The sequence below is a fragment of the Schistosoma mansoni genome, chromosome 1, assembly GCF_000237925.1.
Source record: "Schistosoma mansoni strain Puerto Rico chromosome 1, complete genome".
NCBI classification, from domain to species: domain Eukaryota; kingdom Metazoa; phylum Platyhelminthes; class Trematoda; order Strigeidida; family Schistosomatidae; genus Schistosoma; species Schistosoma mansoni.
Window position 1 is genome coordinate 38242889 of NC_031495.1, and position 26340 is coordinate 38269228.

At 36.0% G+C, this 26340-nt stretch overlaps 1 protein-coding gene and 3 non-coding genes across 4 annotated transcripts in view; 2 read left to right on the forward strand and 2 right to left on the reverse strand.

Moving 5' to 3' along the window:
* The window catches only part of Smp_125330 (putative dead box ATP-dependent RNA helicase), a 73524-nt gene that overhangs the window by 44862 nt on the left and 2322 nt on the right, over positions 1–26340 (forward strand). The window contains exons 19-24 of the mRNA XM_018794323.1: positions 207–1244; positions 6437–6692; positions 9139–9452; positions 15496–15619; positions 19132–19247; positions 25682–25756. Coding sequence (XP_018648747.1) covers positions 207–1244; positions 6437–6692; positions 9139–9452; positions 15496–15619; positions 19132–19247; positions 25682–25756 — 1923 coding nt within the window. The remainder of the gene's footprint in view (positions 1–206; positions 1245–6436; positions 6693–9138; positions 9453–15495; positions 15620–19131; positions 19248–25681; positions 25757–26340) is intronic.
* Smp_tRNA_02098_Sup_TTA.1.1 lies at positions 1415–1484 on the reverse strand. The gene has a single exon. It is a non-coding gene (tRNA).
* On the forward strand, positions 8147–8221 carry Smp_tRNA_00831_Pseudo_TGT.1.1. The gene has a single exon. It is a non-coding gene (tRNA).
* Smp_tRNA_01949_Pseudo_TTG.1.1 lies at positions 19887–19953 on the reverse strand. The gene has a single exon. It is a non-coding gene (tRNA).

Here is a 26340-nt window from a genome sequence, read left to right on the forward strand (position 1 = left end):
TTGAGTTACGGAGTGAACATCAACTTTGGAACGTGGTAAGTACATCCAGCTGACGAGTCCAAAATAAGACGAAACAATGCGCCTCTTGGATTCCACCGCTACTCATCATCCATCTCTACTCATAATGTTTCAAATGAAATTTGATACTATCGTTACCAATTTTATTATCTTTTCTTCATGTTTGTTGTTATGTATTATTTTTATAGTGTCAAATCATTGAACAATCTATAAACATAGAATCAGATCATGAATTATTTATCAAAGAAATAGGTCTAGAAACACCCGATAATGATGATGTTCATTTGACTCGTTATTTACGTTTAACGTTGAATGCTCCAATTACTAATACTACTACCACTACTACTACAAATCCTAATAACAATAATAATAATCCTGATGAGGACGACGACGATGATGATGATGACTTAATTTCTACTTCATGTAATCAATTAACTAATGTATTTCAAGAGTTATATACTTATTTATTTGGTTTACAAGCCATTCAATCAGATGGTAAACGGTTTATTGATATAATTGTAAGTAATAATAAGAATAATGCTGATGGAGATTCAGGAATGTTCAATAGTGAATTAGTTAAAGATTTAATTGATGGACGTTTTAGTGTTGGTTTACCATCAGCTGAAAAATTACATAAATCTGAAATCATTGCAACAATAACACAAGTTGTTCTTCGTCTAATTAGTATTGGTCGAAATACAGGATTTTTAACTGATGATAATGGATATCATTCTTCTAATCACCTTCATCACGACGAGGACGACGATGATGATGATGATGGTGTTAACGATAAGACTAATTTATCTAAAGTATCAGTTGTTGGCGGTGCAACAAAATTAAATCTTTGGATTGATAGTCTTTCTATACTTAAACATAAACGATCAGCTAATGTAATCTTAGAAGAACTACGTGAATTATTAGCTGATCGTAAATTATTTTATTCAATGTGTTCAACTAATAGTTTAAAATCAGTATGTGAAAAAAGTACTACGGATACAACGACTAATTCTAATACAAAATATAATAATACTGATGAAGGTATTTATGAAGAGGATGATTTCATACTGGATGATGATTGTATTGAAGATGATATGATAGAATTAGAATATTCAGATAAAACTAATAAAAATGATCAAATTCTATTGAAACTATTAAAATCTAAAAGTAATTTGGATAATATTTCACGGCATTTAGATCTAGGACAATTTGATTTCCCGGATTGTATGGTAAGTAATGACGATGTGTTGTCCTTTAATCATTGGTATATGTTGTATTTATCTGTTTATTGATTAAGTAGAGATGGATAGTGGCTAGCAGTGGAATCCAGTTTGACGCGCGTTTCGTTGTCCTATTTGGGACTCGTCAGCTGGATGTATTTGCATCTCAGATTTGTTGATATTCACTCTGGGACTCGAACCCAGTACCCTCGCTTTAAACGCCATCGCGTTATCCACTTAGCTACTGAATCCTGATAGCCACTTGCTTGTGCAATGGGATGAAGGTGAAATTCATTTATTATTGTTTGTTTGAATCTTCCCATCGATGTGTTAGGACTGCAACTGGTCAGTCTCTGATTGGCATATGTGCATACTGTGCGTATTACCTCGATATAACCTTAATTAAGGCTGAATGTTTATTGATTATTCACTTACTTAAAGAATGTATTTTCCTTTTTACCTGCAATTTCGGCAGGATTTTTGGCACCTGTACACTTCACAGTTGGAGATTTGCAAACTTTTTTGTTTACATTGTCATAAGATTCTTTCAAAGATTCGAATCCAACTATCGAGTTACTCTTGAAATCCTAAAATTGAATTATAAGATTTTTTTTGGAATTACGGTATCATTACAGAGAACAACGTAAACAATGAAGTTTGCTAAGTTGGAATCATAAGGCAGATATACAGGTGTCAATAGTGTAATTAAAGACCCAGTCAAAACAAATGAGCATCCTCCAAATAATCAGGTAGGAATGTAATTACAACAATGACTATTCACAATTGATTAATCACTGAGAACTGAACAACGTTATGTATAATAAGTCGTTCTTTGCGCTACTCATTTATTTCTATCGACCAAGTTAATTTATGGCCAATAGTCTAAATGACTTGACATTGGATGTATTAAACAGTTAGTAGCATTTTATCAAATGAGAATCAGGCTCTGTGTTCAAAGTAACGAGTGGAATATCACACACAGCAAGTTCAAAAATTGATTAATAATAGCATAAACTAGCGAATATTAATAAGTAGTATATTGTAATTCACAAAAAGAATCGAGCAATAAAGAAACGAAATTAATGGTTCTCTAAACTGGATTTAATAACCTTCAGTAGATTTTTAGGTTAGAATCCTCAAATGGATTCTATATCAAGGTTACAATGAATAACTATAGTTGGCTATTCATTTTTACATACTGAAAATCGCAATCATATAGGGTGTCTATGTGTGGCTTATTTTCACTGGGATTCACTGGAAAGTCCACTCTTGTTGAAATATAAATGTATCTGGTTGTATGTCTGTTGTTCATTTTGTCTAATTACACTCCTTTAATAACATCTTCAAACCCTAATCTTTCCGAATACTGCTTATACTCTTACTACTTCTACCATTATGGGATTTGAATCGACAACTGTATCTCTGTGCTAATGTGGTATGGCAAGTCGAACTGATGTACGTACGTACGAAGTTCTACGTTGTGACTGACTGACTGAATTATACTTCTATAAGTTGTAAGTATTCATGAAATCACTATGTACTTTCTTAAATTTTATCTGGATCATATAGGATAATGGATGCCCTATGAATACTGTAGATAGGTGTATCTGCTAATGCAAGAAACTATTTGACATGAATCAACAGTAAAACAATCGTTTCAGTACATATGATCCTTATTTTATAGTACTGTACATCTTACCATAATTTGCTTTTATAAACATCAAGTGATTGATTCACTCTACGTTCGGCGTTTATCTTACTCGAACAATTTTTATCAGTCTGTCATTCATGCTATGCACCACACATAACCTAGCATATATGCACATTAGTTCCAGTTACCACACAAAATTAACACAATGAGTCCCAGAGTTATAGAGGTAGTAGCAATATTAGCGGTAGTAGAAAAGATGAGGTATAGACAATATAATTCGACAAGAGAATATGAATTTGTTGAATAAAAGAGTATAAGGTAATTTTGAAACCCTAGATTTGAACGGAGACGGGATGGATAAATTGGAAATACGGTCACCATTTTCGATCCATATCGCTCAACATCAACAATTGGTTACGATAATCTCACGGATCATAACCACGTAGTTTTGACCTACCAACATGATTCAGTTTAACAGTCACTAATTTCATGAACTAATGCCATGTTTTGGTTTGACCGTCGAGTATGCAAACGTAAACTTACAAAGTTGCCTTGAATTATTATTTACCTATTACTAACAATCGACTGGTCAGTGTGTAATGACCGGATTCTATTGACCAAATTACTCAACATGGCGTGAATTATGTTGAGATGGTAGGTAGTTGGCGTTAGTCAACAGGAAATCCTGAACCATTTGGCATTTGTCATCAAGGTATAGTTGTGGCCTTGATAGATCTAGTGCTCCTGGTGGATTCCACGCAATATCAACCTAGTTTCACAGTTTGAAACTTTGACACTTAGCTGATTAGTCCCAAACAGCACGAAACTTAGATCCAGAGTTTCATACAGACTGTCTCCAACTACCCAACACCTATTGCTTACAGTTCACACCCTTTCAATTTCTCATTTGATTCATCTTCCCTACCTTTCATGTCATGAATTAGGTAATGAAAATACTACTATCAGCATAACACTACTTAAAAAACTTTAGTAGTATTAATGAGTCCTGAAGAGATATGATTTACTCGTTATTTTTAGTTGTGGGCAAGAGGTATTAATTATCGTAATATTATTGTAATTGAAACAAGTCAATAGTGGTTGCCATAGAGAACTGTTCTTAAGTCTTCGTTGGGCTGCAAACTCCAAATTGTGAAATAGTAAAATAATATTAATATTTGTGTTGAAATGATAGCCGATAGAGTAATCGGTCAACACATCACAAATTATCATATTACTTCTCTACACATTCTGGTTGTAGCGTGGATTTTCTGATTCTAATAAATGAATTAAATCAATTCACTAATCCAGCTAACCAATACATATTATATGAGACATCCTTTCATCTTGATAGAACTGAGTAAGACTCCTAGTGTATGAAACGTTAATCCCGTTAGCTTTTTATTTATATCTGGAGTTCAGAAGTTTAACCATACAGATAGATAGAATTCCTAATCGTAGCTGTTATCTTAACGTTATAGTTAAGTTTGCACATCGTAATGACCCTATCAATTTACATTAACCGGAATATTCATTTTTACCAGGTTTTACCATGCCAGACAAGTTGATTAGAGAGCGGTAAGCGTAAAATAAACAAACCCAAGATTGGATAGTATAGTTATACTTCCAACTGTATAGGTGTGACAGCAGTAAGGTATTTCCTTCGGGAAACCAGCACCTACAGCGACACTTTTCCCATAACGAGATTATAAAAGGTCGATCCTAAAAATACCAAATTTCACCTTACTACACGGATTTCCGTCTTCGTCAGTAAGGCTTTACAAATACAGATCAGATTCATTTAAAACCATTCACAAAAGTACCATATGTGACTGGTCTCAAGCAGTTTTCTCTTTAGCTCTGCGGCCAAACTTTCTGATATTACTAAAACCTCTACTAATCCAGTTTCCTTAACAGTTGATGAGAAGTATCCTTCAAAGTTTTAGGCAACTAAGAAGTGACTATCTCTCTCATACATCTTGCAAAACACAAGTTGGACGACACTTACCGATTCCTTAAGGATCCCAACATTCATGTGCATGTACATTCAGTGTATACTTGTATTTCCCTTAATTACATTTAAATATATCCCTTGGATAACGTAAAACTATATGTTACTACTAACATTAATAGTTGTCTGTTTACCACTACAAAAGTGCTATTTACTAAAATCACTTCTAATCTATGTAATCATGATTATACTCTTTGAGTTATTAATTATTCATAGATTGCTAGCATTCGACCATAGGTGGCTTCGAAGCATTGTTGTGTAATTTGGGACCACCGAGTAAACAATGTCTCGGTTAGGAATAGGGTACTAGACAAAGATAGTAAATCGATTGATGAAGTAGTAAATCTTCATCAACTCAGGTGGTTGGGACATTTGTTACGTATGCCCAAGTACCACCAACCTTGTCGGTTGATGTTGTCTGGTGTAGGACTAGATTGGATGAAATCTAGGGAGACAAAAACCAGAATATGACATCAATTCATGAAGTGATTAACAATTGGACTGAGCCAAATCAATAGACGTAAACTACCTGGTTGTGGTCCGTATGATTATCGTAACCATCGGTCGGAGGCTTTGATATTGCCTCGAATCGTTTGCAGTGACGCAGTTACATCTATTCCTTGTCTTTGACTTTGAATAACACCGCTTGAAATCATTTGGAATGGCTCAGTTGTATTCATTCTTTGTCTTCCCCTAAATTCTGAGCTCTAAAATTCCTCATAAGTTTTCTTATCTTTATTTCACTAATTTATGTTTTCATTTCGAGTTGTATCTCTGATGTTTAATCTTTCCTGTTACCATTGACACGGTTACTACCTCTATTATTCTGATATTTGGCGCGACATTTTTATGTTTGTTTGCTAATGGTGTATAACAACTTGGTCTGATCTACATATGTACCAGGTCCTTGAGGGACCTGAAAAAGAAGTTAGATTAGTGTTGGTCTTAACGACCTGGGAGCGTGACCGCAGTGCCCAAGGGACAACTGCTTGAGGCCGGTCACGCACGGCCTTTTTGTGGGGGATTTTTGACGTGTTAGCTCCGTTCTTCAAAGGACCTTACCGCCGGAGACGGAAATCCGTGGGATAAGGCGAGGTGTGCATTTTTAGGGTCGACCTATTCTAACCCCACCCCTCCTTGAAGGCAGCATCGCTGTTATACTGGTTGTCTGAAGGAAACACTTTACTACCGTCACACCTCTGTACAGTCGGCAGTACGACTTCGCCTTCGGACCTTGGGATTGCTGCTTTTAGTCTTACCGCTCTTCAACCGACCTGTCTGGCATGGTAAGACCTTGAGGAACGATTGTTCCAGCCAGCATAGCTCGATTGCTTCATCACGATAGGCAAGCCCGACCACCATGTCAAGATAGCAGCAACGGTCGGGTACCAGGTTCTACGTTGTGACTGACTGTTTTTAATCATTACATTGTTGAGAATACCACGCGAAGATCGGTAGTTCTAAACCAGATTTAATCATAATATTATGACATCATGGAGTAATATTTTATTTTTCATTCATTCTAACTTTTCATTGTTAAAGGTCTCCGAAACTGTAGATCTTGTTATGAAACAAATTTATAAAATTCTTCATGATTGTGAAGCTTATCTTGAACCAATCATAAATGAAGTTAGTCAATCATTGAATGATACACCAAGTACATTGGATTCAAAAAAACTTAATACTATTGCATTTGTTGAATTTATTACAAAATTAATTCCTCGACTTATAATGTTATTCACATCACTTGTACCGACATTACATGCGGATGTTTTTCAAAAGGATTTACGTTTTGCTGGTAAGTTGTAGATATTATTTTTTGGAGATGGATATCATAATATCAGGTTATAGATTGTTCTTACTTTTATGATATACTTTACTATAGATCGGGAAGGCTATATCAGACATAGTTGATTCACAGATCTTACAACAATGTCTTTCTATTACGAATTGCACTACTTCCCAAAATTTTATCTGAATCAACACATTTTATTTATCTATTTGAACACATAAATATTGGTACAAAGAGGCACCAGATATATATGCGCCGCACAAATCTCATTTGATTTGTGTGAGGGATGTGATACTGCCCAGGTGACCAAACTGAAGCAGGTGGTTTTCTTAGGGGACCACACCCGGAGCCTTTGACCTAAAGGTCTGATCCACAAGGCAGTTGAGCATCGTGAGGAGATGCAGTCCCATGGTAGCCGATGACCAACGATTGGTTCGTACGCCATTTGTTCCCTCAGGATACTGGAGCCCATGTGCGTCATTGGTTTGGAATCAGAGTTTTCTAACTCCCCTAGGTGGAACTCCGTGTCCACCAACCCGGTTACTGCTCTTGCCGGACATTCGCTTTTCGTCCTCTCAATTTCGTAAAGAACAGTAATGCCACGAGAAGGCAGTGAGTAGGACTTCCCTGGCAGAGGCTTTTTACGCGTGGCCATATGAGAGCATTTTGAGAGGGAGAGCGGAATTTCCTCACTCTCGGCCGTACCAAAGCATTTGGGGGCGAATCAACACAAGAAGTCGCCATTTTAGATTTTTTAAACCGTGCACTTAAAGTTGAATTTGATACTCTGAAACTTGTATTCTCAAAGACATACAAAAATACTCTATAGATATCAACTCGTTTTTTACTAAAGTGGTTATAAAACTTGTACTTTTTTTATATTCAGAACGGTTGGTGACTGAGTCATCGTGACTAGTCACTGGGGATTGATGCAAGTTCGAGTGCTATTATTTTGTATTATCGCTTTGTTGTTTTATAATTGGGCCTAACTTAATACGAGTTACATCAGGAAAATACATCGTAGATGTACTTCAACCCATTAAAATTATTTCTATCACGTTTTGTCAGTTGAGTTAGAGATTATGACAAACAATCGTCTGAATTGTGTAAATCAAATCGTGTTCATCAGTATTGCTCACGTGACTGACAATTTATGAATGCTTAGGATGTCGTTTTCATTATACAACTGCACATTGCTACTTCACGAATAGTTTATATCGATCTTCAGGAAATCCATCTTGAAGCTAGTCACCAGTGAGCACATGATTATTATCAGAATGGGGATTTGTGAGGATTGTAGTAATTTTAACAGTTGATTTCTTGGAGTTCTAGTGAGAAGCCTTGACCAGTGGAGTGCAATCCGTGTCAGGTGTGAGACAGTTATCCACCTCAGACAGTGGATGAGGGATTGCACAAGATCATGGCTCGATTGAAGTTAGATATTAACACTGTTGGATACTGGCCCAGTGGTCTAGAGGTTAAGAGTTCGTACATGTAAACCGAAGGTCCTGGTTTCGAGTCCTACGTGCGGGGTCGTAGATGCGCACTTCTGAGGAGTCCCATACTAGTACGAAACGACTTTCCAGTGCTTCCAAGTTTTCAATGGGGGTCTACCTTAGATAAACTCGTTTATTATTTATTTGTTCATTTGTTATGATAGTTTCCACAGCCTTAGTAAGTAGGCGACTGACAATACTTCAGCACATATGTAAAAAACATTTTTGACGTCTGCTGATGTAGACCACCTATGGTTTAGACCACGTGTCGATAGTGATCAAGCTTCAACCATAAAATGATGATGTAAAAGTACTCCATATTTTACAGTGTTCGTCATTATCTCTGAAGTATCATTCAATCTACAATGGTTGCTACTAACATATTTTTCCCAATCCTTAGTGTCCTTACTATTGTATCAAACATTCTATGTCTTACGATTAATGTTTAATTCCAGAAGGAAGCATTTTTTCCTATACTGTCTCTTATATCTGAGACGGAGCAGCCAAACCAAAACGTGGCATCAGTGCTTGAAGTCACTAACTCCTAGTCTGAGCCATGTTGGTAGATGCAGACTACTTGGTTCGGGTCCGCGTGACTATCGTAACCAATGGTTGGAGACTCTGGGTGATATGGCTCAGAATCGATCATAATGGCGTAGGTGTATACACTCTTTATCTTCCCTTCAACCTTTTTTCTAGATATTACCACCACTAAATTAACTACCTCTATGAATTCGGTGTTCATCGTTTTTTGCTAACGAAGTATGACAACTTGAACCGATGCATATATGTGCCTGGTCTCATGTTGTCGCTGACTGACTGATATCTGAGACGTCAACTTTGCTTTTGTAAATTAATATATTTCTTGATGCTTTCGTTGTATCAGTTTCATATTTCTAACAATAGTAGTAATATTAATGATTCTGTGTTTCTTTTTTTTCCTCTTCTATTTACAGTTCTATATTACAATGATTGTATGTATTTAGCTCATGAATGTTTAACATTAGGTGAACGTGGTCTATATAAATTTGTTCAACAATTTTTAGATTTAGGTTATGATATCATGACAAATACATTAAATAATACAACTATTACATCAATTGAATCAAATACATGCAATAATTTAACTATCTTAGAAAGATCAGCTTCATTAAGTACATGTATATTAGTACCACATTTACGTCAATCTGGTATTAATAATTTATTAGATCATTTAAGACGTGAACGACAAGTTTTATTACAATGTATTGAAAGAATACAAGGATTTCATGTAAGTTTGTTTATTTATCTTTGTGTATAATATAGTTTTAATGTTTACATACTTTCTGTGAATAGTTTTCGATTTGTATACAAAATTCATCTGTGTGTGTGTGTGTTCAAATGTACATATTTCTGATAAATGAATAAATCTTCATAGTTGAAATCATGAGTCAATTAAAGCTAGACCACCATGGAAGCACTGAACGGCCGTTTCGTCCTATTATGAGACACCAGCAGTGCGCATCTACGACCCCGCACTCGCGAGATCCGAACCCGAGACCTGCCAGTCTCGAGCCAGAGCCCCTAACCGCTAGACCACTAAGCCGGCACCCAACGGTGTTAATGTCTAACTTCAACCAATCCACGATTTTGAGCGACCGTTCACAAATTGTCTTCAGTGAGTTGATATCTCTACAACAGACTTGGTAGAACTCCACTAGCCATTGCTTCCCACTAGAAATGAATAAATCGTCTGAAGGGTTTTTTGTGGAGATTTCAGTATTTTTCATAGCTGAAATATCATAAGCCAATTGAAGCTAGACTATCATGGAAAATTTGGTAGCACTGGACTAGTGGTTAAGCGCTCTGGCGTGAGACTGGTAGGTCCTGGGTTCGGATCTCGCGAGGCGGGGTCATAGATACACAGTGCTGAGGAGTCCCACAATAGGACAAAACGGCCGTCAAGTAGTGCTCCCAGGTTTTCCATGGTGGTCTAGCTTCAATGAATTCATGATTTCAACTATGAATAAATTGTCTTTGGAAAAAAATACATGATAACAGAAGTACACTGTGAGCATGATTATGAACCAATCAGATTTGAAATAATAACCTTTTTTCGGGGTGGGGGGGGTTTGCATAGAAGTTAAAAGGCAATAACAAATAGTGTGTAGTTTATTAATAACTCTGCCAGGGAAGTCCTACTCACTGCTTTCTCGTGACAGTATGCTGTATGGTTTTCTCATATTTTACAAAATTACTCTGTAATTTAAAATTAAACAACAAATCAGTTTCTTCCACGAAACTTTCATTCACTACAGTGTAATGTATATCTATGTTATGAGGTTTAACCATGAAATTAAATGTTAATCTCAGTCTAATGGTGTTATGATTAGTTTGATGATTTACAAAGGTGAATGAATTACGTGTACGCTAGTATTCAACAAATAGAGAACTTCCTATTCAGTTAATATTTTTCATCTGTCAGTTTGACCTACATACATACAGTTAATGAAATTATCAATGCTTTGGACTTGATCATTATAATAATTAATAACATAAAATGATATACTGTTGTTGTTTGTTTTTTCTTTCTAATCATATCCGGTCATTGTTAAAATTAGTCGTTCAATTGTACTGTACTAACTTTTATCGAGGTTGAATGGACTAGAAGTATGTCTAGTGTCCGTTATTCTTACTTACGCCTGTTACCCCTTGTGGAGGAGCATAGGCCGTACACTAGTATTCTCCATTCAACCCTGTCCTGGGCAATCCTTTCCAGTAAACATGCATCCTTTTCATATCTGCTTCTATTTCCGGGCGTAATGTGTTCTTTGGCCTTCCTCTTTTCCGCTTCCCTTCTGGATTCCAAGTTAGGGCTTGCATCGTAATGCAGTTTGATGATTTCCTTGATGTATGTCCGATCCACTTGTAACGTCTTTTCCTAATTTCCTCTTCAACTGGAAGCTGGTTTTTCTCTCCCTTAAAACGCTGTTTCTGATAGTATCCAGCCAATGAATGTTAAGTATATTGCGTATACACCTATTTATAAATCCTTGTACCTTCTTGACGATGGATGTAGTAGTTAGTTCGTTATTCAGTCAGCTGTTAATCTAAATAACATATAATATTCAATCCTAACAGTGATTCACCAATGTCTCAATAATTAAAATATTCAACTTTTACTCATCAAATCATAGGTTCGAACCCAATCTTTATCTAGATCAGTTTTTTTACAATCAGATAATATCACTAATCCATCATACAAAATAAGTATAACTCAAAGCTAAGTACATAAATATCTATTTGTTTTAATTCACTTAGTATTGTTTGTTTGAATCTTCCCATCGATGTGTTAGGACTGCAACTGGTCAGTCTCTTATTGGCATATATGCATACTGTGCATATTACCTCGATATAGCCTTAATTCACAAGCATTATTGGGAAGTTTCAAACAAACAATACTAAGTGAATTTAAACTTCACTCCATAGCACAAGCAAGTGGCTATCAGGACTCAGTAGCTGAGTGGATAACGCGATGGCGTTTGAAGCGAAAGGTACTGGGTTCGAGTGAGTCTAAGAGTGAACATCACCTCTGAGATGCAGGTACATCTAGCTGACAAGTCCCAAATAGGATGAAACGCGCGTCAAACTGGATTCCACCACTGCTAGCCCTTATCCATCTTTGCTTATCTATTTGTTTTGTTCTTTTTCTAACCATCAAATTCCATTATTAAAATTTGATATAATAATAATAATCTGAAAAAAAAATTTAATCTTACATTTCATTATCTACTTATTTTAATTATAAACAGTATTGTATTGTATAATAAGCATATCTATCTACCTATCACAAATTGATCAATTCTATAATGATAACATTAGGCCTATGATTTATATTATTATCACTGAATTGAATTAATAAACATATTTACACGTAGAATGATTATGCAAATGAACTTTTGACCGGAAGATTGTGTATTTCATGTATGTACGGTATGAGTGTCCTCCGATCATTCATATATATATATATATATATAGAGAGAGAGAGAGAGAGAGAGAGAGGGAGGGAGGGAAGGAGGGAGGGAGAGAAAAGAATTTTGTGCAAACAATGCCAACTATTTTGTTGTTTATTTCAAGTTATGAATTGAATGTTCGTTACATAGTACGAGTTATTATTATTATTATCATTATTATTATTATTACTATTAATACTATTACTATTCTTATTATTAATGCGTGTTTGTCTCTTAGTTCAATATTGTGACCATGGAACTAATTAAAGTAACTATAATAAGGGCGTTACTACTGTTATAAATATGATTTGTGATACACGAAATATTAGGATTTCTATTTATGGGTTAATGGATTATTTGATGTACAGTGCAGAAGGCTTGGTTGAGTTTCGTTCTTTGAGCTGGATGGATATCTTATACAATTGTTGGACAAAAGAGATTTAAGTTAACAATAACAGGAGGGTTTTGTGGATATTATAGGAATTTCAATAGTTAAGATCATGAGTCAACTGAAGCTAGACCATTACGGAAAACCTGGAAGCACTGGACGACCGTTTCATCCTACTGTGGGACTCCTTAGCAGTGCACATCCACGACCCCGCCTCGCGAGATTCGAACCGAGGACTTTTCAAGCGGGTCTGTTGTGAGATAGTAACTCACTGAAGACAATGGTGGATGTGTTGCTCAGTTTCGTGGATCGGCTGAAGTTAGACATTCACACCGTTAGATGCCGGCTCAGTCGTCTAATGGTTAAGCGCTCGCGCGCGAGACCCAGGTCCCGGATTCGAATCTCGCGAGGCGGGATCGTGTATGCGCACTGCTGATGAGTCCTACAATAAGACGAGACGGCCGTCCAGTGCTTGCAGGTTTTCCATGGTGGTCCAGCTTCAATGGATTCATGATTTCAACTATTGAAATTAACAATAACAAACTGATAATATACTTCCAATTAGCAGGCTCTCCTGCGAAACGGGATTGAGCTGTACTGTCTGGGTTGTCACGTGAAAGTCTGGATGGTGTCTGGTTCTCCTGAAAACCAATGCAAAATTACCTTGGCCCACAAGGGTATATTACATAATTTTTATATATTAGCCTTATTCACTTCAATGGAACCAAACTGTGCAAAGAATGCTTCATCTCTTCTCTTCATCAATGATACAAATCTCCTTAAGTACACAAAATCACAGTCTACTAGAAGTCATCAGTTTATGCTTAATAACATATTTTCAATTCAATAAAATTTACGAACAGACGAAAAGAATACCAATATCAGGACTTATTGTAGTAACAGTAATGCAGAGACTGATAGCTTCAATTTTACCTGTTGTCAAGCCAGAAACGTGGATTCGTTATGTAGACTCTAAGTTCCTCATCATCAAAAAGTAAGAGCTGAGAAACAATGTCTCTTTGATATAGCATTCACAATGAGAAGGTCACGAACAACAACTACAATTCCTGGATATATTAACCACTAAAACCGACACAGGAAAACCGGAGACTGAAGTCTCTTGGAAGCCAACCCACACAGATCAACATCTCAATTATAGTAGCAACAACCCAAGAATTTATAAAATCAACTGTGTACAAAAAGCGGGGAATACACTAAAACCTACTTACAGTGCGATAAAATGACGAGAAGTATCTAATGACTATCCTTCAAAAGAACGACTACCCACGCAACTTCACCATAAATGTCAACTCAAATCATCAGCAGAAATGAAACCAAGTATATAAACCGACAAATAGATCATCTTACCATGTATAAAAGACATCTGGGATTGTTGAAGCTGTTTGGGACTAGGTGTAGCACACGACTAAACTATGCAGCTCAGAAAACAATGCTCCACCAAAATTATTCACCTGGATTACAAATTGTCTCCATCATCCCAGTGCAAAATTAGTTTTCATCACTTTTGAAATGGAATAACAAAGATTTTGCACACAGAGGAGTGAGGTGGGCAGGTTTGAAAGAAGATAATCTTTACAACGCCAATGGTAGTATGAATAGGTTAAGAAAAGTTGAAAGGAAATAATGATGGAAGTAACATACTGATTCCACTCTTGTTGTAGAACTGTATAAATGTATAAATCGCGATGATAATAGAGCAGTGGTTTAATGGTTCTAGTGTTCAGCTTACAGCCTATAGTTCGCTGGTTCGAACCCCATTTCAGCTGTTTCAGTTTGATTGACTGTGAAGTACCATTTGGATAAAATTTAAATTGGTCTGATTGATTTTCATGTTCTGATCTCTCTCTCTTTCTAACTATGATTAAAAATTCAAGACTTCATTATTCAATGATTTACTCTTAACTTAACATCTCTCAACATTGTACGGTGTACATCATAATTACCATATCTTTTTTGCTCTTTATCTCTCTCGTGTAACAATTCCACTTCATCATATTTAGCTTATCATCCTCTAAGCAGCATTATTGATGTAAGTACGGATAAGCATCTTTAAGTTTCTGGCTTTTTCCAACTTTTTCCAACTTAGAAAATTAGTGTTCAAATTCTTTTGTGTCTGTTTGAAATATGTAGGTTACTAGAATTAAAGAGAATACAACAAAGTGGATGTTTTTGTTGTTGAATAAAATCATGTACTTAAGCTTTAGATTCATCAATTCTGGACACGTAACCGCAGGCGAGTCATCATCAGCTACAAAGTAGGACCAGGAACATATGAATGGTAAAGATGGTGGGATCAAAGGGGGGAGAAAAGTTGGATAAAAAAAATTGCACACTGCTAAGGCGCTGGCAATTCATCGTTCCAAGCCTTAACTCTGCCTGCAACTTCTCAACCTTCCATGACCCTAATGTTCTTTTCCAATGTGTTTTGTTTTTTGTTTTGGGGTTCCACCTGGAGCCCTTCTAGGTTTACTCCAAATCTCAAATCCAGGTAAATGAGGCTAGTTGGACTTGTGGTTAGCAACCCTGTTTCTTAAAGAAGAACCTTGCTAAAAATCGTTAAACCTTACTTTACTTGCGCCTGTTACCTTTCGTGAGGCGTGGGCCATCGACCTTGGTCATCATCTCGTAACATTTTTGTATGATTATCATTCAGTGGTTATGATAACTTATACTTTTTTTCATTTCCTCTTCATATCTGTAAACAGTCACCTCTTATATTCTTGACCAGCAAATTATTCTCATCCCTATTTCATTTCTCTCTACCCTCTCAATATTTAAAATCTCAAATCACTTTATGATGTAATTCTATGTTTATCCTCTGCGTTGAATTCTCTTTGCTTTTTTTTTGATTTATTGACATGATGAATTACTTTTGATTAATAGTGATTATTCAATTCATATATTTGTTATAGAATATCAGTTCTTCGATTGGTAATCGTCATTGTACTACTGCTATAGAAGATTGTTGTCATCATTTGCATAAAATTTCAGAAGCACTCAGTTCACTTCCTCGTATAGTTTATTTTCGTGCTATGGGTATGTTTATGTAAAATGATCTGGTTATTATTTTTATTCTAAACACACATAAACATTCATACAAGGAAGCATCAAAAATATACGCTACACACCTCATCATTCTATTTGTCTGAGGGCTGGAATACTTCCCGAGTGTTCAAAACGAAGTAGGTCCCTTTCTTAGGGAGCCACACTCGAAGCCTTTGACCTAGAGGTCTAATTTCTAAGGCAGTGGAGCAACGTTAGGAGATAATGCCCCATGATAACCGGTGATCATGAATAGACCCATACGCCATTTATTCCCTCTGGTTCTTGGAGCTCATATGCTCTATTCAATATGTATCTCATTGTTTTTTTTCATGCTTGGTTAGTCTAAATAAAGCTAGAATGACCGCGTTCTCTGAAGCAAAGAGAAAGAATACGTTGAAACTAGTTATAATGATAATAAATTTTTTAAAGGGTCATCATCATTTAATTTCAACGGATGTGAATTTCATCAAACTACCTTAAATTTAGCAATATCCTAAGGTTAAAATATTGATGGTATGCGCTATAAAAACCATTTAAGAATGGATTATTTATTTTAGCATGGATCTATAAAGCTCCTTTGATTTTCTGACAACTGGTATCACTTATGAGGTACACGACGTATCCGTTTACCAACCAAAAAACAAGTTAACTGGACACCTGTTTGTTCTGCTCTACCTTGTAACTGTGAAACGTGACCTTTAAAAATATATGATATTCGTATGTTACTATTATTTGATTATATTTGCCTGGCGTAGGTTGGTATGATCGAATGAGTAATGCTGAGGTTAAATCTAGGGTACTAGACAAAGATTACAAATCGGTTTATAAATTAGTCAATATACATAGACTGAGATTACTGAAACATGTATTACGTAGCCTAAATATTACCTACCTAGACGGATGATGTTGACTGGTGGAGTCGGTTGAAGGTAAACTAGGGACGGCCAAACTCTAGTGTGAATGTTAAGCTAGGTTGTGGTGGGAGGTAGGTACAGAAGACTTGGTTGGGATCCATGGAAATATTGTAACCAATTGTTGGAGATGTTGGACGCGTATCAGTAACAATGAAATGGATAAATCCACTCTTTATCTTCCCTCAGATATAGAGTTTCATACTTTACAAATTCATTGCTCCTTTCTGAAGTAATACTATCCATACCTAATGTTTTCTATTACCATTAACGTTGTTACTAATTCTACTACTCTGTTTACAATTGATTGATAACATGACGAATATCATGTTTCTTAAGTACTTCGTAAGGCTGATCGAATCTTATTGATCAAGTTACAATGCGGACCCACCAGGCAACATCAATGCTCTCAAGATTACTGACAATTCTCATTTATGTTCAGAGTATACTAGCAACTCTCTCTAGTCACCTGAAATCTCTACTACCTTAATATTTGTGTTCTTAATGTCATCCCATTGTGCTGATATGATGTGCGAAGATAATCGTTGCCAATTCATATCGAATTCTACGTTGCACATGACTGTTCTAGGTGTTTTAATAATCTATTAGGACTCTGTATTTTTTTGAAAAATAGTTTTCTTGAAAATTCTTATAGTTTTAAGCCAAATATTTCTTCAATAGTTCTCCAGTTGTCGTTAGATCATGCCAAGAGATACCTTCTAATTCTCTACAAGACCATCTAAGTCGATAATAATCTCGTCTGTTCACTAGTAACTATCTTCATAGTAGATTTTTCAAATCTCTATTGTGAATCTGGAATCGTTAAAAGTCAGTCACTGAGAACTTTGAGTACCTTCGGAATACTTAACATCACATCGGTCAAGAGTCGTGAAACTTCACGAAGTTAAAAGTGTAGATGCTTTAATTCCGACTGAATAGTATCGTGATCAATGCGAAAACTTTAGGTTCTGCATTTCGTCCGGTAAAAAATATTGTATGCGGTCTTCTGAGTAACTCCAAACTGCCAAATTAAAGGAAAGTATTTGGTATAAGAATAAGCTATAATACACAATTCGTTTAAAGCAATTAGTCCCTTTGATAAATTTCGATATTGTAATAACAAGACGAAGATTATCAGAACTATATGATGAGATATTAGCGCAATACATTCCGAACAATCTGATCACACACTCTATACTGGTTAAGAATATTTATATATAAAAATAAAAGGTCAACTAGACTGGAAATGGGGGGTAAGAGGAGACAAGGATAATATTAATATTAATAATAATAATAATGTGGAAACAATTTAACACCTAATCACTCTGGATAACAAGCATATATTTCCAGGGTAGGTTTAAGGTGAGAACAATCCGTTTTTGAATACACAAAGAGGGTTTGGATTTCCGTATGGCTAAGGTTTCAATAAACCTTGGTATACGCCCTTTTATACAACACCACAAAAGCCGAGTTTAGATCAATCCTATGACCTAATTCGACTATATGTTGGGGCAGTAGAGGATGATGAATGTTTATCCTCTACTGTTATCGGGTCATTTGATTCTATTTGTTTTTGCAACCATTTTGGCACGTGTTCACACACCCTAATTTTCACATCACGATTGCTCTTCCCTATGCATGTATGACCAAACACAAATTTAAATTGGTAAACGCAGTGGGATGTGACACAATCGTTTCCGTGTCTTTTAGGTTTTCAATGACCTCGTTCTTTCTTAATGATCTTCGCTGCACAATACGTCTTGTTGATGACTGATTTAAGCATTTGTTTCAATAAAAGGCTATTTGAATCAACTCTAAATGGTAAGGTGATGTAGACAGGCTTTTTTTCCACCAAGTCTCACTGTACCACAAGCTTTCCATCCATTTATAAGTTTAAGTGGATAAGCATTCCTCATTAATGTCTTGTTTAACAACTTAACATCATCATCAACAGCGTCGTTTGTGCAAATATGATCAAGCCTGTTAAATAGGCACCTTATCAAACCTCGTTTTCATTGCACAGGGCAATAACTATAGTAACTAAGGTACTGACCTGTCCACGTTGGTTTTCAAAAAATGGATCGTTTGATTGAGCCATCTTCTCGTCTACTTAGAAGCATATCTAGAAATAGAAGCTAGTTGTTCTTTTCCTCGTCTAATGAGAGACTGATGTGGTTTTAAATAGTGTTAAGTTTATTCAATAAACAGTTCATATCATCCTTTCTTTTACGTACAAATAAGATATCGTCCACATATCTCTTATATAGTGATACGTTTTCGATTAGGTCTTCAGTCAGATTTTCAACATGTGCCATGAACATATCTCATTTAGAGGTCCTCAGGAGGAATCTCGGGAGGCGAGATCGTGGATGCACACTGATGAGGGCGTCTCACAATAGAACGAAGCGGCCGTCCAGTGCTTCCAGGTTTTCCTTGGTGGTCCTGTTTCAATTGACTTATGCTTTCAACTATGACAATGTAGTATACAATGTATTCTACTTTAGAATTATCTAAATAATTAAAGTAATTATGTTTTGTTAATTATTATATGATTTATTTTTATTTTCTTCTATTCCTTTTTCTTATTCTCAGGGATCATGTGTAATTGTGTTTGTACGGAATTAGTTAAAACTATTTTGAAGTTAATCGATATCACAAAATCAGATTGTGATCACATTCTGATCTTGCTGGAGTCTATAAAAAACACTGTAAGCTATTACTATTATTATTATATTATGGGGAGAGCTTGAGCATATCTGTGAATGATTTTCTGATAAGCAGTTGACATATTCAGTCAATCAGAATGCAATAAATATGAATAAGTGAGTTATGTGGCCCATGTTTAGGATGTGTAGTCAGTGACTTTGAGGGTTAGGCGTAAAATGTATAGCTTAGTTTTGAAATTGGAACTAAGATATGATACTTATAATTTAGGTTTTAAGATATGAAGGATTGACTTCTTCACCTCAAACACCCCTGATTCTAACTCTAAACTATAGATTTAAACAAATTTAAAAAAGTACGTTTTCATTTTCTCTTGAGTAGATTTTTCCTAATACGACCAACTGTTAACCGTTTCGTAGACGATACAGTCATTTGATAGATAGTGCTTCGTAACCTTGAGACGATTCCCCAGTTCATGGCTAGCTCACCGTCATAGCTCAATTTAGTCATTATTATTCATCATTTAATACTATATGTTTAGACCAGGAGCGAAAATTAATAGTAATAATAATCTATTGTCTTTGTTAGCAAAGATGGATAATGACTAGCAGTGAATTCCAGAACGCGCGTCTCGTCCTATTTAGGACTCGTCAGTTGGATGTACCTGCATCTCAGAGTTGATGTTCACTCTGGGACTCGAACCCAGTACCTTCCGCTTCAAACGCCATCGCGTTATCCACTCAGCTACTGAGTCCTGATAGCCACTTGCTTGCACAATGGGGTGACCAGTTGCAGTCCTAAACATCAATGGGAAGATTCAAACAAACAATACTAAGTGATTATTGTCTTTGTTGTTATCTCTGTGTTTAACTGTCCAATATTTTTATCGATCAGGTGATCACTAGAGATTAGATATATATAGTAATAATTTGATTGATTCACCAGGTAAAATTCGGTATAAGCCACATACTCTAAATGTTTTTTCAATGATATCCGATTTTGTTTACATATTTCACTGACTTCCTAAAAACGTAAAGAAAAGATCGACTTTCTCCATATACAGAAAGCTGTAGCATCAATGATAATTGTGTTGTATGATTATTATTATTATTGTTGTTATAAAATACCTTAGATTCTTGTCAAATCACGGCTAAAATAGATTTTCATAGTTGAAATCATGAGTCAATTGAAGCTAGACCACCATAGAAAACCTGAAAGCACTGGACAGCCGTCTCGTTTTATTGTGGGACTCCTCAGCAGTGCGCATCCACGATCCAGCCTCGCGAGATTCGAACCCAGGACCTACCAGTCTCGCGTCAGAGCGCTCAGCCACCAAGATGTTAATGTCTAACTTCAACCAATCCACGAAGTTGGGCAACTGTTCACCAATTGTCTTCAGTGAGTTGTTATCTCACAACAGACGTGAATGAACTCCGCTGGTCACTGCTTCTCGCACTGCTGAGGAGTCCCCTAATAGGACGAAACGGTCGTCCAGTGCTTGCAGGTTTTCCATGGTGGTCCGGCTTCAATTGACTCATGATCTCAACTATATAAAATTACTAAAATCTCCACGAAACCCCCTTCTGATACTAACCTTTTTTTTTACTGTGTATATTTTGAAGACACAGTAAGCAGAGAAACTCTTAGTGCAATGTGACGTTTTTTCTTGATTTCACATTATCTTTAACATGATTCTATTTCAATAAACTTTTTTTTCCAAGAGGATAAGATTTATTTGACGCCCTTCATTTCTATCTAAATAATATACCAAAACTAATAAGATTTTTATGACATACTGGGAGATATTTTTTACATATAAACTTAATATCTCTTAAAGAGTTGTCGAAGAAGTCAGGACAGGGAAATTATATGATTGTTGTAAGATCTAAAGTTTTCGCTTCCATTTATTGTGAAGTTTTAACTATCTCTATACTTTAAAATGACTTCTTGAATTGAACTGTCCTTTAAGTTTGATTGAATGTCAAAGACACCGGAATTGGATAGGACTTATATTGCCGAAATTGTCAAACTGTATCACGAGTCAAGCTCTTACTTGTATTCTTCAAGGGAAAAAGGAAAAAAAGCAGATCATAGTACACAGTGCGTTTGGAATCAAAGACAGAAATCAAAATAATGAATGGTAACTGGAAAGGAAAGCTCATAAAAGTGTTGGTTGGAGATTAGTGATCGACAGCTTATTCTCCTCGATGTTTGATAGGTGTAAGTAAGTTACATAGGAAAAAGATGAATGGTTGGGATAACTTGATATTGTATAAGAACAACTCAAAGCGCTAAAATCAATCATAAAATCACTAAGGTCATACAATTAGTCAAATGAGAAAGAAACTCTAGCTGTTACTATTACTATTATGACTATAACATTCTAAACCAAAACACTAATCCTGTATTCACTTTATCATCAGTTTACTGATGATATATTGTTTCCTTTTATCATTTGGACCCGGTTTTTCTTTTGCTTTTTTTTCTCTCGCCCTGTTTATGTAATCGATCAGTTAGTGGTGTCCTCAAATTGTTAGTTATTTCTCCTCTTATCGTCTACATTTTATCCCTTTTTCTCTTCCTAAATACATAAACAAGATAAAAAAATTCCTTCCTTCCAACTTATTCTGGATAGTTAACCTCATATGAGGCTAACATCTTATGGATTTAAAGGAAACTAAACACAAATAACCTTGAACTACTTTTCAGGTAACACTTAAAACTTTGTTACCAATAAGAATCTAATACAATGATAATTGATAAACAGTTTCAATATGAATAATATATGTTTCTATGATAATGTATTATGGCTTTCATCATAGATTATTTGATCAGCTGTAATCAAAAATGTAACTTCACTTAGTATTGTTTGTTTGGATCTTCCCATTGATGTTTTTAGGACTGCAACTGGTCAGTCTCTAATTGGCATATGTGCATACTGTGCGTATTGCCTCGATATAGCCTAAATTCACAAGCATAGTAAGCAAAGATGGATAGTGGCTAGCAGTGGTGGAATCCAGTTTGACGTGCGTTTCGTCCTATTTGGGGCTCATGGCCGAGTGGATAACGCGATGGTGTTTGAAGCGAACAGTACTAGATTCGAGTCCCAGAGTGAACATCAACTGTGAGATGCAGGTACATCCAGCTGACGAGTCCCAAATAGGACGAGACGCGCATTCTGGAATTCACTGCTAGCCATTATCCATCTTTGCTTACCATATATGTAACTGTTTGAGTGAATGAATTTCGCTCTGAAATCCTTTTGGTTCTTAGTTGTGAAATCATGAGTCAGTTGAAGCTAGACCACCATAGAAAACCTGGAAATTCCTGCGTTCGAATCTCGCGAGGGGGGATCGTAGATGCGCACCGATTAGGGCGTCCCACAATAGGACGAAACGGTCGGCCAGTGCTTCCAAGTTTTCCATGTTAGTCTAGCTTCAATTGAATCATGATTTCAACTATGAAAAATACTGAAATCTCCACAAAACCCCTTCTGATTCTAATTTGTTTTCGTTAATTTACTTTATTTCCGCCGCCCAATATTTTGTTTACTTCATCCGGTGATGTTTTTCGTTTATTATTATTATTATGCTGTAAACGTATGGTATTTATTATTTCAGTCAATCATTATTTTGCTTGTTAGATCACATACCTCTCCCATTTTGAAGGAAGGAAATTTTGTGTTGTGACCTGATAATTCCTTATGTTAGTGAATCAAATTAGAATAGGCATGAAGTTAATTTAAAATCAACTATGTATCTTTGTTGTTATTCAGAAGAAAAATAAATAGTGGGGGGGGGGTGAAAAACCAAATCGGATATCAACATTTTATGAATGTTTTTTGCTGTTGAAAAAAATGAGTGTTTGATTTCAAGTTATTATTTAACAAGAAAGAAATTAAGTTGTTTTAGTAAATATGTAGATGATAATATGAAAAATTGGGGCATTTGTTAGTATATTACTTGAAAATTACTCTGAATACCTGCTGTTTTCTGAATTCCCGACCGTTGCTGCTACCTTGACGTGGTTGTCCATCTTGCCTATCGTGATGATCAATCGAGCTATACTGGCTGGAACAATCGTTCCTCAAGGTCCTACCATGCCAGACTAAAAGCAGCAAACCCAAGGTCCGAAGGCGAAGTCGTACTGCTGACTGTACAGGGCTGTGACGGAAGTAAGGTGTTTCCTTCAGATAACCAGCATAACAACGAGGCTGCCTTCCTACAAGGAGGGGTGGGGTTAGAATAGGTCGACCCTAAAAATGCACATCTCGCCTTATCCCAGGGATATTTGTCTCCGTCGATAAGGTCCCAACAAGTACGGAGCTTACACAAAAAGGTCGTGTGTGGCCGACCTCAAGCAGTTGTCCCTTGGGCACTGCGGTCACACTCTCAGGTCAATAAGACCACTTCTAACCCAATTTCCTTTTCAGGTACCTCTAGAAGAACCCTTCGATGGTGTGGGCAACCGGGAAGTAATAACTGCCCTCATACCTCTAACAGCACTCAAGATCACTGTATTCTGAATTAGCCTTCTGTCGTCCGACAATTTGTGGTAGACTGACAGATACCTGTCTCACAAGACTGTTCGTTACACCATGGCTCTATATAATAAACTGGCCTCCTGTCCACTTTTTTCACCCAGTCTCATTGTCAGGAAACAGCTATCGAAGTCAGTATTTTCTGTTGATGGCGCCAATAGAGTTATTGTCATTGCGCTCGAACATGTATTCCCGAACTTCAACGTAGTGTTTCCTCTGAATATCAGCAATCCTTCGAAGAAGCTTTTCTAACCTCCTTCATAAGTGGGTAGCACTGTTAAGGGAAACACAGTCACCAATATGACTTTGATCTCAAATCTTAAACTTTTTGTTTCGTCGCTCCTCAATCCACCTACGTAGGATGGTAGGACCTTAATTAAAAATTTTTCCAGTCATTATAACTCAATTCAATTATCGCAAGCCTTGATCATGACATCAAGTTAACAGCTACAAAATTATTTCTCCCTTTTTAAAATTTTATCAATGTCCGTAAATAAAACATTCTATTGATCTTATTCATGTTTGATTATTATTGGTTTATGTTGGTTTCGAATTTTTAACCAGTCATCACTTCGTTACAGTTTTAATGTTGTTAATTGATTCAATAAAATTTCATGTAAATATGTATTTTTATTATGTTAAAATGTTACTTACTACTAATATTGAACTGAGTCATTTAAGTAGCTATAAACTATATTGTTGAGATCTAGGTGATTATCATAATCAATGGTTGGAAACTTTGGGTAATATAAGCAAAGATGAATAGTGGTTAGCAGTGGAATCCAGTTTGACGCGCGTTTCGTCCTATTTAGGACTATTAGAGAGTCCTATTAGAGACTGACCAGTTGCAGTCCTAAAAACATCAATGGGAAGATTCAAACAAACAATACTAAGTGAATTTAGGTAATATAGTTTAAAATCGTTTGCCATAGCGTACGATGTTTCACTCTTTGTCTTCCCTTAGATCTTAAGTTATTTAAATTAATTTTTTTTTCTATTACCCTAATCCATATTTTCTTTTCAAGTTGTATCTTCGATGCTTAATCTTTTTCATTTCTACTAATTACATTACTATCTTCTACTACTATTCTGAGCATTTTCCTGACAATCTCATTTCACTGTGTTAATAAGCTCTGGTAGTTTGTACTGATACATACATGTCCCGTGTTTTGTATTGATTATGACTGACTAATACCATTACATAGTTACTTAAATAAATAAACCCCGATTCAAACTTTTCTGTTTTACAGTTCACATATAGTTGGCTAAATCATTCAATCCTATATTTTTATTATTTTATTTTATTTCAACACATAAATATTGGTACAAAAAGCACCAGATACATATACGCCACACAAATTTCATTTGATTTGTGTGAGGGATGTGATACTACCCAGGTGCCCAAACTGAAGCAGGTGGTTTTCTTAGGGGGGCACACCCGGAACCTTCGACCTAAAGGTCTGCTCCACAAGGTAGTGGAGCATCATGAGGAGATGCAGTCCCATGATAGTCGGTGACAATCGATAGGTTCATACTCCATTTGTTCCGTCAGGATACTGGAGCCGATGTGAGGGTTTTCCAACCCCCCTAGGTGGAACTTGCGTGTCCACTAACCCGGTTAAAGCGCCGGACATTGACTTTTCGTCCTCTCAATTTCGTAAACAACACCCCCGTTGAGGGAGGCAGTGAGTAGAACTTCTCTGGCAGAGGTTGTATATGCATGGTCATGTGAGAGCATTTGGAGAGATAGAGTGGACTCTCCCCACTCTCGGTCGTACCAGGGCATTTGGGGGCATCGGGGACCTTTCGCGTGTGTGGTGTACATTATATGTTTTCTTGTGTATATAAAAATAACCAGTTAGGTATTCTTTCCCGTTTTCATTATTGAAACCACTAGTAATTTAATATATTTACCTAATTTTCTATCCTATTGATTAGATTGCGGAATTTTTCAAACCTTCTGAAGTTGTACATCAGTCAACTGCAAAAGAACCAATCAGTAAATCACAGCAGGTAAGTAAATTTTTCATTTTTGTTAGAGGAATATAAGGAAAAATGAAGTGATTACTGTAAGAAGGATTTGTGGAAATGGTTGAGTTTCGTAGGTGACATCATGGACTAAAATAATTAAAAAAATCTATTGTCCTAGTATGAAACTTTTCAACATTTTGCATTTATAAGTTAAGCTCTTGCTGCTGAACTTAAAGGTCCTTTGTTCGATACCCTGTAGTGGGGTCATGGATCTACACTATCACTGAAGATTTCCATGTTAGGACGAAATACTTGTCCGGTGTTTCTTGGTTTTCACTGACTGATTAACTAAAATCAGTGCGCGATGTAAACTACTTAACATTTCATTGATCTATTGGATGGATACCGGTGTTTGACAAAACGTACTTCTGAAATACGAGCTTACATTATCATTCTACTTAACGTGTGCTGAATACCTTGATCGATAAATAGTTCATGAGCAAGAGATACCATAAGATCATCTTCTTAAATAATTAACTTGGAAACATGTTTGTTTTCTTCTGAAGAACATGGCTTCATGTAAAGTAGTTCTTTTTGTTTTCAAAATAGATCATCAATAAAGCTTG